General features: G+C 34.0%; 1 protein-coding gene across 1 annotated transcript in view; it reads right to left on the bottom strand.

Annotated features, from left to right (window-relative positions):
* LOC129002137 (BAI1-associated protein 3-like) overlaps window positions 1-15,356 on the bottom strand; it is a 268,228-nt gene that overhangs the window by 112,918 nt on the left and 139,954 nt on the right. Inside the window, exon 6 of the mRNA XM_054429736.1 lies at window positions 14,091-14,258. Within this exon, the coding sequence (XP_054285711.1) occupies window positions 14,091-14,258 (168 nt within the window). The remainder of the gene's footprint in view (window positions 1-14,090; window positions 14,259-15,356) is intronic.

Genomic DNA, 15,356 nt, shown 5'->3' on the forward strand with positions numbered 1-15,356 from the left:
GTATCATACGCATCATTTAACAATACAAATGACGTTTTATTATTTTAGTATATTTCATAACTAGTCCAGTATTTTTTCTTATGTTTTTTTATTGTAAAGAAACCCCCTTTTTTTCTGTTCGGATGTTTGACCGAATTTTTATCAATGCCCTTTTCTCTTTTCAACTAGCAAAAACAATTTTTCTTCTACTACAGTATTAGTGCTGTTCATATCTAAAATACTGTAACTTATACATATAAAATAGAGATTGTAAAACAGTTTAAAGGAGAAACCTAAAAATGCTTATGATTTATTTTGTAACCACACTGATAAATTGTGCTTGAGTTCGTAACGACAAAGAGAACTCTCTTCAGAGTGATTTAGTCTACGTGAATTACTGATTAAAGTAGTGACAGTTATTTTGAAATGAAAGTGAACTAATTAGTTGTATTTTTTTTCTAATTTACATTGTTTATACAGAAATAGTAATTGAAATGTCAGCCCCTTTGTTGATGACATAGTTACATAGATACGGGATCAATTACCCCTAGAAACCACAGCAAAGGTATTCGCTTAGACTGCTTGTGGCGTCTTGCAAGTTGGCTCTAGGATAGCCTGGATAATAGGTAGGATATCACTCAATCGCAATAACTATGTGTCAAAGACTTATAAGTTATAGTAATGCTGTATAAGATAATATTAGGTAGATATTTAGTTGGAATCTTAAGTTGAAGCAATTAGATATAAGATAGTTGCTGGATCAATCGATGTTTAAATTGGATATCAAAAATACTCATCCGAAATAATGTAGAACGAAAATTGAATTAATCTTTTAGCATTTTCCTGAATAGGGAACATAATTTTGATTAAGATCTTATAGCAAGCAATGCAACTAACAAATTTTGAACATAGCTATTTTAGATTGAAGTCCAATAAGGAATGTTTGGGTATGTAAGCCCATATGAATTTTAGAAAACCAAATATCCTTTTTCATGATGGATTGGTCTCTCGATCGTTTGAAATAACTTATGGAGTCTAAAACTACCCAGTTACTGCCAAAATTACAATATGCAATTTACAACGACTACAGCCTGTTTCGTCAAAAATGGAGCACATCATCAGGTTCGAATGACTAGGTAATGGTAGATATCCCTCATACTGTTTCGTGTAAACTACCAAGGATCGTTTTGACAGCAACCAGATTTAAACCTCTATTATACTCTATAATGCATAGCTAACTTTCTCACAAACTTCTACAGTAGTTGTAAGCTTGAATGAACACAGATCTCAAAAAGAATTGAATAATTTTCTAACGATCTTTTAGTTCTATAAAAAATTATGATTTAACCAATTTCATTTGATCCATTGAATGTAACATAGTTGTTCTTAAATTATCTCCCCCGTTTATATTTTTTTAATTAAAACTAAACCCTTTTGAGAATGTTCTGAATGGTTAAAAATATCGTGTCAGTGGATCGTTTGAACTCACGTAGGAAAAACACGCGCGTTTGGCTGATTTTAGTGGAAGATACCTGAACAAACTGCTGACAAAAAGTAGGGAGAGTTTTCACAAAGCCTCAAACCCCTCTGAAAAGAAGTTTATCTCTTGCAAAAATCCAATTTTTTACAAAAGGGCTTGATTTTGAGTCACTTAAACACCCATTACATGTTCGTCAGCTTCGTTCATAAAAACGAAAAAAATGTTTATAACATAAATTCTATTAAAAGTTATATTTATAAGTTATACAGTATAATGACTCGTTTTGTTTGGTTTTGCAATTGTTTTTAAATAATGTTACTAATCTTACCTGCAAGTTTTCTAAGTGAATTGTCGGAAAAAATACCATCCTCCTCGTAATGATTTTTTTGGAGTTTGATACGAATATAAGATAATAAAAACAACTTGAAATACTGAAAAATATAAGAACATTGTATGTATATCAGCGTTAAAATATTACTGTTTAATCCCAAATAGGGATTGGTGGTGGAGTTTTGTTTTCTTTAATACCAACCCCTATTAGGCCTTATGAAAATGTTAAAAAGTGTGTGACTTTACACTGGTCACGTGTACTGAAGGTTATTTGAAAATGTACAGCCATGAAAAACATGAGTCAATCAATTCTTAAAAGTCAATGTGTAGTCGAAGTTGATACAAATTCAAAAACGATCACTTATGGTTTCGTTGAACAAATAAAATATGCTTTTATTTTTTACTGCCTTATATGTAAAATTTAAAATCACATCGACAGTTCTGGTTTTCTTGGATGTATTGAAAACAGAATTAATATTTCGATACACAAGTTATCGATGCTGTAAGTATCTTTTTAAATTACACTTATCGCCAAGTAATCAGACAATTTTACCCACAATCCTCCACGTTAATTACAGACACATTCCCATTGGTTCTCAGCAACAATGTGCTTGATTCCTCCTATCAGGAGCCACAATTGTCTATTGTTTCCCACCTGACAAAGCTGTCATTCGATAACCATCTGATATCAACATGCTTCTCCTTGGGGAGGTTGATACACGACGATCGTGCTTACAGACATTCTCTTTTCGGAAATATTATCTAATCATAATAATACAACATTAAATAAACCGAATATCGACCAGGTATTTGTAATGACTCAAAATTCAATGTTTATAATTATAGTCCTTATTTTATTTTCAAACTCAATCTTGTTATATTTTCAATATTTATCCATGTCCATTTTTAATATTATTAAAACCATATTGTCTCAACATATATATAATTTACTATCAAAATTTATTCATTGGCTTATCCAAAATTATTATTCAAAAACAAATCCTCCAATCAGAACACCATCCATCTGGGTTCAAGATTATTAATAAAAATACAACCATGTTTTTATTTATGTGAACCCCATAACTTGATATGATTTACAACAATGAAAAGGAGAGTGCAGTTTAGCTATTCAAGAAGAGCACATAGAAACTATATTAGTTGTGAAATAAATTATGAAAATATAAAGTAAAGTATTGGCAAAATATCCAAATTAAGTTAACCGAAGAAAGAAGAATTTAAGCCTTTAAACTAAGAAGAAAATTATTATTACAGAAGATTGGTGAGAACTTTCCATTTATTAACTCAGACTAACTTATAGACTCCTCAAGCATCCATTTGGACCCTATTTACCTCCATTAATTAAAATCAAAATCCTTCCTATTTAATTTATTGTTTTTGAAAGATTATTAAATTTATAATTTACCATACTCATTGAAAATTTAAATTGGAAATCTTTTGATTCGGCCAGCACGAATCCCCACCCCTGAACAATTTTTTTGTAACCCTATATTAATCATTTAACTTATGTACCATTAAACCTCATGCTTTAAAACCTCTGTCCTCAAATTATTATTGTTTAAGATAAGATTAGAATATAAACCATATTAAGGGTTTATTTCAATGGCGACCAACGTAATAGGCTTGAATCAAAAGATTTCATAATCGTATGTTGAGACAATCTAAAATAGGCTAATAAATACCAATAGGCTAATAGGCTACTTACGTATGTTAGGCCTACTCTTAAGAAGTTAGGTAGGATTAAGAATCCCGATTTCCCACAACTTATGTCCCACCAATATTAGGTACTAACTAAACGACTTGTAATTCTAAAAATAAATAGGCTACTATAAGGTAAAACAGATTTATTTCATGTCGTAAAGCAAAGGCCTAGCTCATTATTATTATAACGATACCCAACTTGTCCTATAATATCCCTGTTCCCTTACACCGTCGTAAACAAAATGGCTAACAACGATAACGATAATCACTATAATTTGAGACAACCGAGACGTTATCCTGCATTATCATTTCAACAACACGAATCAGACGAATCGTCAAATCTGTCAACAGAAGAAATGGAAAACCTAACCTATGTAGAAGGCCAAGATGAATCTAACACCGGTTCGGGTTCGGAACGTTTCAATCCTAGTGGACCCAGCGTCAAAGATTTGAACCGGAACGAGAGCGACCAATCAGAATCAACGGACCGGACCAAAATGATAGAAGTAAATCAAAGACCCGCAGCCAATCAAAGCACACATTCACAGTCAGCTGATATTAGAACCACATCGACACACGGAATCATCCGAGGGTTAACGAAGACGCCCGAAGCAAGTTTCCAGCTGTTAGAAACTGAGTCTCCGACCATTGGAAACCGTCCCAATGACGTAATACCAACGTTCACACACGCAACTTCTCAACCACCTGAAGTTAAAGCTACGCAAACTACTGAACAACCGGATTTGAACAAAATATTTAATTTTCTAGAACAGTTTAACACTAAACTTGATCAAACCAACACACAACTAAACCAAAAATTAGATCAGACCCGAATAGAGCTAAACCGTGAGATAAAATCATGTCAAAAAATTCTAACAGAACAAATAAATGACATTAGAACAACACAAAGTGAATTTCGCCAGGAATTAAATGTCCTAAAAGCTAACCAACAGTCCCAAAATCAAGAAAACAAAGAATTTCAATTTCAAATCACAAATCAAATTGACGAATCAAAAATAAATATCCAGACATTTGTAACTAATAACTTGGAACAACAAGAACAAAAGTTAGAACAAAATATGAAAGCATTAGTACTACAAACAAAAACCGACAGTGAAAATATTGCTAAATATTATGCACAATCCATCCACAATGAAATTGTTCCTAAATTACACATACAAAATAATCTTATCCAAGAACAACAAAACAAAATTAAAACTATTACTGAAACTCTAAACAAATGTGAAAGTGAAGTACAGTCACTAAAACTGAAACATCATTCACCAATCCGGAACGACAATCCTATTCAAATCATATGTTCGGGATCTGACCCAATGGAAAGACAAATCCCTAAATTCAATGGAAGAACTATAAATCCAAATGAATATCTACAAAAACTTAAACGGTTCTACGCTAAAAGGATAGAAAGAAATCCTAATACCGACCCTGTTGAAATTCTGAAAGATCTGCTCGACGTCAGTTTTGAAGGACCAGCGTCCAGATGGCTTCAACTGGTTAAGGCAGACATTAACAGTTGGGAAAGATTCTCCGAAGAATTCACCATGAAATACTGGAGCCGTGAAGTACAAAGAGGAGTACGTAGCAAGATTGAAGCCGAACATTACAAACCTAATGGAACGCTCAACAGAACTGAATATTTTACTGAGAGAGTCCTATTGCTACAGTCTATTACACCACAAATGACTGAAGAGGAAATAGTGATCCTGTTAAGCGAACGATTTGATCAACTCATCCAAGATAGCATTCAAGTACAGAACGTGACAACAATTCGAGCATTCGAAAGACTTCTGCAAAAAGAAGATATCCGAGATGGACCCAAAAGGAGCAAACCTGCGAACTACCATAATATGGATCACCGACCAAATAGTCCTACACATCGTAACAAGACTCCACCATATAGCTCTGATATTAACCATCGAGCCTATCAACCAAAAACATCATCTTATGCTATACGGACACCGCACCAAGAACATCAAGAACCTAGAGAACACCAATATCAGCCATACAACCGTTTCAGACATGATCCTCGCAAAAACTACAATCAAAACCACAGACAGCATCCTTATACCAATACGCTCACTGATCAAAACCGATACCACCAAAGGCCTAATCAATACTACTACAATAACAGCAAACCATATCCTACAAATGAGCAAAAACAAGTATGTGCCATGATAAGCCAAGACAGTCCACATGACACAGCAACACAACGAAGATCACCAACAAATTTCAACCCCTCACACACTACCCAGGGAAACGACCCGTCGCTGTAGATGTAAGCCGAGGACCACCAACTACTAACATCATAACAACTACAGCGATATCAACAGCAAATATCCTCGAAAATAATTCTTTAAATAACCCTAACAATTTTTCGATAAATAATATAATGTGTGATCAAGATTTTTTATTAAATGAACCCACTGAAAATAATAAATTTCCTGTATCCAAACCAGTTAAATGCCCTGAAATAGATATTAGAATCAATAATCTCCCAACAAAAGCATTAATCGATACTGGTTCTACAATAACATGTATTTCCGAACAATGTTTCAAAGAGAATCAAAAAATAATTCAACCATTTGAAGAACTTCCTTTGTCTAATACGACAATAACTACAGCTACTGGTGAAAAATCAAAACGTGTTGCAAGAATCATTTATGCCCCTGTAACCATTGAACATCAGACCATCTGGCTTCAATTTCTTATCATACCTAATTTAATTAAACCTGTGATATTTGGTATGGACACATTAACAGAACTCCGACTAAAGATAGATTCCAATGAAAATAAATTAAGCTTAACAATTAATGATACTGATATTAATCTAAAATGTGATATGAGTATTAAAATGGGACAAGTATGTCAAATAGATATAGGCAATTGCCAAAGGCCTTATGATGACTATTATAACAATGAAGAAGACCATTTTACAGTGTATGAAGAATATCGCTTACCCAGGAAAGAACACAACGAGGACACCGATCTGACAGATGAAATGATTAATAAGTCATTGATGGAGAATGACTATACCAATGGGGAACAAAAGAGAAAATTAAGCAATTTATTGCTTAAATATAAACAAGTGTTTTCAGAAAAACCAGGTTGTTGTACAAAATATACTCATGAATTGAAAGTTAATAATCCACATAATTTTAAATCAACTGTTTATCCAGTACCTCAACAGTATCAAACTGCCGTAGAACAGGAAATAAATCGGATGGAGCAAATTAAAGTAATAGAACGAAGTAAGAGTACCTTCATTAACCCAATCATCCCAGTAATAAAGAAAACAGGGGAAATAAGATTGTGTCTGGACGCACGTAAAGCAAACAACATAATCGTACCGGATTACGAGTGTAACCGCAGTGTAAATGAAATATTAAGTAAATGCCGTAATGCTAAATTTATCAGTAGTATTGACCTTACTGCATCTTACTGGCAGATACCTTTATCGCTTGAATCTCGTCAGTATACCGCTTTCCAATTCCGTGGTAAAACATACCAGTATACTGTTACACCATTTGGAATTTCAACATCACAAGCAGCCTTAGTAAGGGCATTAGACCAAGTTTTCGATGCAGCCGTAGAAGACTTCACTGCAATCTACATAGATGATATATGTATCATTTCATCAGATTTTGAAACACACCTTATACATTTAGAATACATTTTTGAGAAGTTACAATCAGCTAACATGACCATTAACTTCAACAAATCTCAGTTTTGCAGAGAATCAGTACCATTCCTCGGGTACACACTGACAAAAGAAGGACTTGTAATGGATCAAAGCAAGGTAGACCCCATCTTAAAATTCCCTACACCAAAGAACAGAACACAACTTAAATCATTCCTTGGTTGTATTAATTATTACAATAAATTTCTCGATAAATTCTCCTCTACAATTCAACCTTTATTGCGACTAACTTCCAAAAAGAATAAGTTTATCTGGACACCTGCAGATGACATTACCTTTAATGAAATCAAACAACTTTTCCTGCAAACCAGTGTATTAAATCATCCTGACCCAGCCAAAGAATTCTACTTACAGACTGATGCCTCAGACATCGCCATCGGAGGTCACCTGTATCAAATCAAAGAGAACGGAGATAAAGCTGCCATCATGTTTATGTCCAGAACGCTACAGCCTGCAGAGCGACGGTTTACTACCACAGAAAAAGAATTATTGGCTATAATTCATTGTCTACAGAAATCTCGATACATTATATTAGGTACCAAATTGAAAGTCATAACTGATAATCATGCCCTTACTTTCTTAAAAACTTGTAAACTCCTCAACAACCGCCTTGCTAGATGGATTCTAGCTATCCAAGAATATAATTTCACAATAATCCACTGCAAGGGCACGGAAAATATAACGGCCGATACTCTTAGCCGGATTCCACCAAACCAACAAACTGATTCATGTAATATAACAAATGAATTAACTATCCACTACATAGAAAGAACTACGGACCCACAACTTCGTGAAGACCTTCAAAATCTACCCCAGCTACAGCAAGAAGATCTCCAATTACAGACAATCATTGAAACAATTCATGATAATCCAGATACCACAACAGCACAAAAGCTACAGAGAAATTTTAAAATTCATAATGACATTCTTTATCAACGCTTGGGCAATAAATGGTTAATCAGAGTACCTACAATCATGATACCACACCTAATATGGGAATGTCATTTACATTACCTACATTGCGGAGCCAAAAAATGTCTTCAGCTACTACAGGAAACTTTTGTTTTCAAGAATATGAACAGAACCATTCGGAAGTATTTATCAACATGCGATACTTGTCAAAGATGTAAAATCAGCAACAAACACATGACTGCGATCGCCAAAGGGATCACATGTCGCAGTAAGAATGATCAACTTGCTATCGATATCATCGGCCCTTTTCCTACAAGTGTTGGAAATGTAAAATACCTACTCATAATCATTGATATATTCACAAAATTCATTAAACTTTACCCAATGCAGAGAGCCACTACTAAAATCATACTCAACAAACTATTTAATATACATATTCCTGAACATGGAAAGCCCCGCTGTATACAAACTGATAATGGCACACAATTCAAAAGTCATGAATGGACCTCAAGATTAGAGAAAGAGAACATCACACCTACATACAACCCTGTCTATTACCCCTGTTTCAATTTAGCAGAAAGACCAATAAGAGAAATCAAAAGATGTCTAAGGACATACTGTTCTAAACAACAACAAAAATGGGTAAAATATATACCAGAGATAAACCAATGTTTAAATGAAATTCACCATGAATCCACTGGATTTACTCCCAATGAGTTGCAGTATGGTATTAAGGACATTAGATTTTGGGAAGAATACCTACATCACCCAATCAACAATGACATGCCTTATGAACAAAAATTATTGATGGCAGAAAGAAAACTAAGTGAAACCCGAAGAAAACGTTCCAACCGATTAAACAAAAATAGACAACCACAGTCTCTAAACATCAACGACAAAGTACTCATAAAATCTCATCCCTTATCCAGAGCTATTTATGGTGAGACAGCCAAATTGTTTGAAGTGTACCAAGGCCCTTTTGTCATCAGAGAAATACTTGGACCATCAACATACCACATAAGTGATCTCTACAATGATAAATTATATGGACCCTATCATATATCCTCCATGAAGAAATACATGGAACCGATCTACACACCACAACCGAAGATAGAAGATAAACTGTAATGTGTGCTTAACCCTATAAACATTGCTGTAAAAGGGAAGAATTTTAAATCATACCCACACAAGCAGTGAGTGAACAAGCCAATTTCTCCAGTTACCTCTGTCCCAATAGTTAAACTATAGTCATAATCACAAATTTAATGTATTTAGTTATAAGAGGTTATCATCAAGCAATCACAAACAACTATTCATTTAATGTACTCCATGGTACCTATAAGAATCATACATCTCTTATATGTCTCATGTTCATTTCATATTTCAACATTTGTTCATCACCCCATTCATTTATTATGTAAAAAATAAAAAAAATTGTTTTAACCACTTAAATTAATGTTATGTTTTTTAATGTTTGTAGAAGATAGGAGGGGATAGTAATCATTTTGCTATTTTAGAATTATTTTATTGTTATGTTCATTCCAACTGAAATTTGTTCTAGTTAAACCTTAATGTTAAGTTTGTTAGATTTTTGTTTCAACTCAATTTCATCTCAATATTTGTTATTTGCTGTATAATGTTAAATATATTTTTCGTCATTTAGCGAAAATATGTCATTAAAAATTTAATTACATATTTTCTGAGGGGATATTGTAATGACTCAAAATTCAATGTTTATAATTATAGTCCTTATTTTATTTTCAAACTCAATCTTGTTATATTTTCAATATTTATCCATGTCCATTTTTAATATTATTAAAACCATATTGTCTCAACATATATATAATTTACTATCAAAATTTATTCATTGGCTTATCCAAAATTATTATTCAAAAACAAATCCTCCAATCAGAACACCATCCATCTGGGTTCAAGATTATTAATAAAAATACAACCATGTTTTTATTTATGTGAACCCCATAACTTGATATGATTTACAACAATGAAAAGGAGAGTGCAGTTTAGCTATTCAAGAAGAGCACATAGAAACTATATTAGTTGTGAAATAAATTATGAAAATATAAAGTAAAGTATTGGCAAAATATCCAAATTAAGTTAACCGAAGAAAGAAGAATTTAAGCCTTTAAACTAAGAAGAAAATTATTATTACAGAAGATTGGTGAGAACTTTCCATTTATTAACTCAGACTAACTTATAGACTCCTCAAGCATCCATTTGGACCCTATTTACCTCCATTAATTAAAATCAAAATCCTTCCTATTTAATTTATTGTTTTTGAAAGATTATTAAATTTATAATTTACCATACTCATTGAAAATTTAAATTGGAAATCTTTTGATTCGGCCAGCACGAATCCCCACCCCTGAACAATTTTTTTGTAACCCTATATTAATCATTTAACTTATGTACCATTAAACCTCATGCTTTAAAACCTCTGTCCTCAAATTATTATTGTTTAAGATAAGATTAGAATATAAACCATATTAAGGGTTTATTTCATATTATTACTCTATAGTTTTTTGTGTAACTAGTGCGCAAAGGAATTTTGCACTCGTGTTATGCACTATATTTTTCCAACAGTTACTATAAAGCAAAAACAATAGGTAGTTGTACTAATTTACATGTTAACTTTTACCATGTAGTTTCACGAACTAACAAATTCTACCGTAAATTAAATTGTCTCACAAACAAATCAAAACCTAAGTTTAAAATGTTTCACAAACTATCAAATCAAAATCTAAATAAAACAGTTGAAGTATTGGAGTTCGGGAAAGTAAAATGAGTGTGACAATATTAAACGAGTGCGGGAAAGTATGTAAATGCAGCAATTAGCTACTTTGCGTGCTATAATCAGTGCAAGAAAGTGCAAGAAAGGTAACTGTAAGGAAAAGTGTTTTTCTATTGGTAAAGCTGCAAGGTTGAATTTAAAAGCGATCGTTTAATTAACGTAGAATTAACCAGGGGGGACTATTATTGGTCACCAGGTATATGTATGGGTTAATACTGTATATGAATAATCCAAATTCAAACTGTTACAAAAAAGTGCGTTTGGCAAAAAGACTCAGTAGCAAGCAATGAAATGACCATTATACACTAATAGTTTAATTAATATATCGCACTTACAAAAGTACAGTTTATACAGTACTAGCTGGCCTGACAGACGTCGTCCTGTCCTAATGTGGTTTTATGTAAAATGCTCGTTCATTTACAAGATGAGCTCGTTCACATGGCTCAATCACGTCCTGGTAGAAGTTCGTTCGCTACGCTCAATCACCTTTTGGTTGAAAATTAACCTGGTGAAAATTAATTATTGGTCCGGATACCCTTTGTTGACTCCCAAGGAATTCATAATCATGCTACCTCTGCTTCGTCTGTTGTTATTTGGGGTGTTCCCCAGGGTTCTATCATCGGCCCAATCCTGTTTTTGCTCTTCATTAATGACCTGCCTTCTTTTGTATCAAATAATCCAAGTTCAAATGTAGATGTTTGTTTATATGCCGACGACACCTCACTTTGCGTCTCAGCTAAAGACGTGGCTCATCTAGAGACAACAGCATTTGAGAGTTCCAATAGAGCTTTGCAATGGTTCCAAAACAACAAACTTCTTCTAAACTGCAAGAAAACAAAAATGCTCCAATACCATATTAACAGCTCAAAAAAGCAAGTCCCACTGACTGTTTTGATAGGTGACGAAGAGATCTCTTCTTGTAACAATGCTAAGTTTCTTGGTTTGGTTTTAGACAGACAGCTCAACTTTCATGACCATATAGAGCTCATATCCAGAAGAATTAGCACAGGAATTTTTGTGATCAGAGGTCTTTCGAGGTTTACCGATTCTCGTGTAACCTTGAGTGCCTATTATGGACTGATTTACCCATTATTGTCGTATTTGGTGGCAGTTTGGGGCTGTGAGAGCGTACGAACAAAGTTTGTCTTCCGTCTTCAGAAAAAAGCCCTAAGAGCAGCCTTCAGAATATCCCGTCGTACTTCTTGCAAGCCTCTCTTCAAGGAATACAATATCCTCACATTTCCATCCATATACATACTCAGTTGTCTATCGTTTTTAAAAAGAAATTATCATCTGTATCAACCACAGTTCCATTCAATGCAGTACACTCTCAGACAAAAAAACAATATTAAGCTACCTAAGCACAGGACAAGTTTCTTTGAGAGACACCTATTTTATAATAGTATCAGGTTTTTCAATGTGTTGCCTGAACCCCTGAAAGTGGAGCAAGACAAAGACAAATTTGGGAGAGCGGTCAAACGCATACTCTTGGAACAAGCTCCCTACACTGTGAAAGATTTTTTAAGTTGCCGATCGAATTAAGATACTGTTCAGTTACGTTGTAGTTCTAACAGCATTTATAATTTAGTTTTATTATATAATAAGATTCTTGTGACGCTATTATACAGTTTTTTTCTGTGCAAAAAAATAAAGATGATTTGATTTGATTTGATTTGAAATTAGCTGTTGTCATAAATTTAAAAAAATAATAGTGCTGCACCCTGTTGGTAAACCTATTAACTTTTTAATGCTATTGAGTATTACAGAATCAAATTATTTAGTTGAACCAGCTGTTATGATTCTTTAATTCCATTTAAATAAGAGTTCTCATAAGGTTAACATGGGAAACTCCAGAGCAACTGGGGCGGAGACCTTTTGACGGATCTGCACCAAACTTCACACAAACTATCCTTGAATAATGCTTAATAATTCCTGAAAGTTTCATTACAATCTGTCCAGCGGTTTCGGAGTCCATAAAGGACAAACAAACAAACATACATACATTGGATTTTATATATATAGATTTATATTTTATCTTACAACTGTATACAGGCCTAATGTATGTATTGTTGTGTTATCATCAGTTGTCGGTTGAGCAGAGCAAAAGCTTTGCTTGTTGCAAACACCGCGCTTCGCTACGTATCTGTGGCATTGTTTAGGAACAATAGGGGATGATTGCGACTTGGGCCGGCTGACTGGCAAATCGCACACTGAAATAGTAACTCCTGACGTAACATTGCTGTATAGGTTAAAAGTAGATAGTGTTTCTAAACGTTATATTTGTAAACAAATTTTTGGATTTGCTTCTTTAATTTTTACTAGTTGATCTGTCCGTGCAACGGGGCAAGAACATAGAATAATCACTGTGGACACCCATGTCTACTAGAATAGCTGCAAACACTCATCTTGGAAATCAATCAATCAATCTTACTTATTGCTTATTTATATTAAAGTCTTTTGTGAAGTTTTGTGTGATAGAAAAAAAGCTTATAGCCCTGTAAACATGTATTAAGAGAATCATAATAATTAACTCAGGTAAAATCAAACAAACACATTATAAATAAACACAAATCTATCAGCTGTTGCATGGTCAATATTTTAAATAATGGTAAAGTACAGCCTTCTATAAGCTGACCTGGAGGCTTGAGGATCATGACGAAATTATGTGGAAACAAAGCTATCGGCCATTCCAAACTCATAATTTATACTTAAGGATGTCATATTTTGAATATACTACCAGGAATATAATTTATTGTGTTTGAATTATTATATGAGATAACAAAGACAATTAAAGTCTATTTAAATCAGCGTTATGTATTATTGCACGTATCGTTAATGCACAGTAGTGTATAATGTGTTTTACAAGAGTATATTAATTGTTTCTAAACTCATCCGTAAGCTGGGTTTACCCGATGCCAATTGTCAGAAGACAACCTCACTGGCATGAAATATTTGGCTTTGTGTAAAAACTTCAGGCCAATTGCCTTGCCAACTGCCCTCACAATTGCCCCAATATTCAGTTGTCTCCAGGAGTAGACTGAGGACAACGAAGAGGACATATCGGCCTCTGATAACCCCACAATGTGATGACGGTTACCGAAGACAACATTCACACATTTATACATTTATATCCGCTTCCTCACCTTCTCCTCGGTAGCGATGGCGAGGTACCTCCTGTGCTGGTCGGGTGGGATGTTGAATGCCTTCTGGGCGTAGCTGTACAACTCGTCCTGGTAGTGCGAGAACTGACCACTGGAAGCACCGACCTTGTTGGTTATTGTGTAGAGAACTTCTATATACAACTGTTCCAACTGAAACACAGTAAAGAATCATTGCAGACATTCATTTTGTAACATAAGTTTGTAATATATGAGCACATTTTTCACAACATGACTTTAGAACGTTTATGAAAAAAGGTCGTGAGAACGTTTATCAAAAGGGAAACTGAGAAAGCATTTTACAACAGGATCTGTGACAATTTGTTACGAAAGAGCCTGAAGAAGTGTTCGACAGAACCGGAGAACGCTTATGACAACAGGTCCTGATAACGTTTATGGCGATGGAGCATGAGGACGTTTTTGACGACGGAACCTGAGAACATTTATGACAGAAGAGGTGAACGTTTTTGAGTGGAACTACTTCTCTCTTGACGACACCATCTAAGAAAGCAGACTTGACGGCAAAGGAGAAATCATCCAGGCAATTGTAACGTACATACAATTTCGTCAACAGTTCAACAAAATGTAGTTGCAACATGTTGAGTTTGACCACTACACTTTATTTAACTGTTGACGTAAAAGTATCTACCTAAACATTTTCTAATCAAAGGATTCAGGAGATAAGTAATGCATTTCAATAACCAGGGTTATTTATTTTTTTAGCAGAAGGAAGAAATATAAAGATAATCCCAGCAACGTAATTAAACAGGGCAGGCTTTGAGTGAATTTTGCACGTCGCTGTACCATATTCTGATATTAGCACCATACTGTTTCCATATTCTTATATTTGTACCATAATTTTACCATAATGTATCAAATTTTTGTGTTGGCAATGGGAAATCAAGTGATGTTTTAATAAGGAGCTCATGGCTATTCCCGTGATGCCACATCACGCCACCTGTTCCAACACTGCCTAAATCCCTTCTCTTTTCGTCATTCTACACCATTTCTCTGGTCAACTCTTTGCACCCTTTGTTAGGCACTACTTTTGTTAAATTGTCTTTGTTATGTCCTTCTGAGTAGTTATAATGTAACTTGTGTTATTGTTGTACAACAGGCCACCCTTAACTCCCAAGTATAGTGGTTTAGTATAAATTATTTTTGTGCGACAAAATAAACAAAAATATGAAAAAAGACGAATAAACATAAATAATATGAACCACAATGTATTCATACTTGGCCCAACTAACT

This window comes from Macrosteles quadrilineatus, unplaced genomic scaffold (genome assembly GCF_028750875.1).
Source record: "Macrosteles quadrilineatus isolate MER2022 unplaced genomic scaffold, UCM_ALF_1.0 Scaffold_9__3_contigs__length_116548681, whole genome shotgun sequence".
NCBI classification, from domain to species: domain Eukaryota; kingdom Metazoa; phylum Arthropoda; class Insecta; order Hemiptera; family Cicadellidae; genus Macrosteles; species Macrosteles quadrilineatus.